At 43.7% G+C, this 1128-nt stretch overlaps 1 protein-coding gene across 1 annotated transcript; it reads left to right on the forward strand.

Annotated features, from left to right (window-relative positions):
- Window positions 1-575: 575 nt before the first annotated feature.
- SARC_16866 (hypothetical protein) lies at window positions 576-811 on the forward strand (the record flags this gene model as incomplete). The annotated part of the gene is made up of 1 exon (XM_014289031.1): window positions 576-811. A coding segment is annotated over one exon (236 nt), but the record flags the coding sequence as incomplete, so codon positions are not given.
- Window positions 812-1128: the final 317 nt, after the last annotated feature.

The raw sequence follows: 1128 nt of genomic DNA on the forward strand, positions 1-1128 counted from the left end.
AGAGAGAGAGAGAGAGAGAGAGAGAGAGAGAGAGAGAGAGAGAGAGAGAGTAGAGAGAGAGAGAGAGAGAGAGAGAGAGAGAGAGAGAGAGAGAGAGAGAGAGAGAGAGAGAGAGACAGAGAGAGGGAGAGAGAGAGGGACAGAGATAGAGAGAGACAGACTGAGATAATATGAGATATAAATACATACGTACTTTTTAAAATTATTGAGGTCTCAAGACTACATCAGGCGATTAGGTCATCAGGCGAACAACCACTAGAAAAAGGACAATGCAATCAGAATTGATGACGATTTTAACTGCAAGATATCTTTCACCAATAATTCTTAAGAGATGATCGTGACCATGACGACGCATCGATCGGCGAGGAGCCATCGACTAGCTATTCTATGCGACAATTTGATATTTACACAAATATCATATTTGGCGGAATCGTGCATACGCACCATATCGACGTACATATTGATTTTTTTCTTCACATACGTATGGCAAAATTTATAACTGAATATTACTACGGCATAGTGTATACTCTGCTACTATATCAGTTATAGTAGAGTCAGCACGTGCATCATACAATATGGGGGCACTGCCATTTTCCGCAAGGGCGATGCGGCGCGCGCTCATCGCCTTAGCGCTGATAGCGTTATGTATATCGTACTCAAAGATGCACGAGAAGTCCGATGCGATCCATATGAATTCAAAGAGATCAACGTTAACAGAAAGAGAAAATAGATCAACTGGTGGTCGAGAAATAGCCGGCAGAAAAGAAAATGTTTCAGATACGACGACACCTATGATATTAGGAGATGCAAGGTAAGCCTTTTAAAGGAAGATCGTAGTATTGGTTCCCGACTTCGGATCACTAACACGCGATACAATGCGGTGCCACTTAATCTCGCTTTCATACACAGGCATGCACACACAGACACAAAGAGACACAGACACAGACACAGACGCAGACTAACACGCACACACACACAAACACACACACACACACACACAGAGGTCCACACACACCCACAAACACACACACGTGTACACATGCGCGAACACACATACACACACACACACATACACACACACACACACCCACACACATACACACACACACGCACACACACACACTCATA

This window comes from Sphaeroforma arctica (genome assembly GCF_001186125.1).
Source record: "Sphaeroforma arctica JP610 unplaced genomic scaffold supercont1.9099, whole genome shotgun sequence".
NCBI lineage: Eukaryota > Ichthyosporea > Ichthyophonida > Sphaeroforma > Sphaeroforma arctica.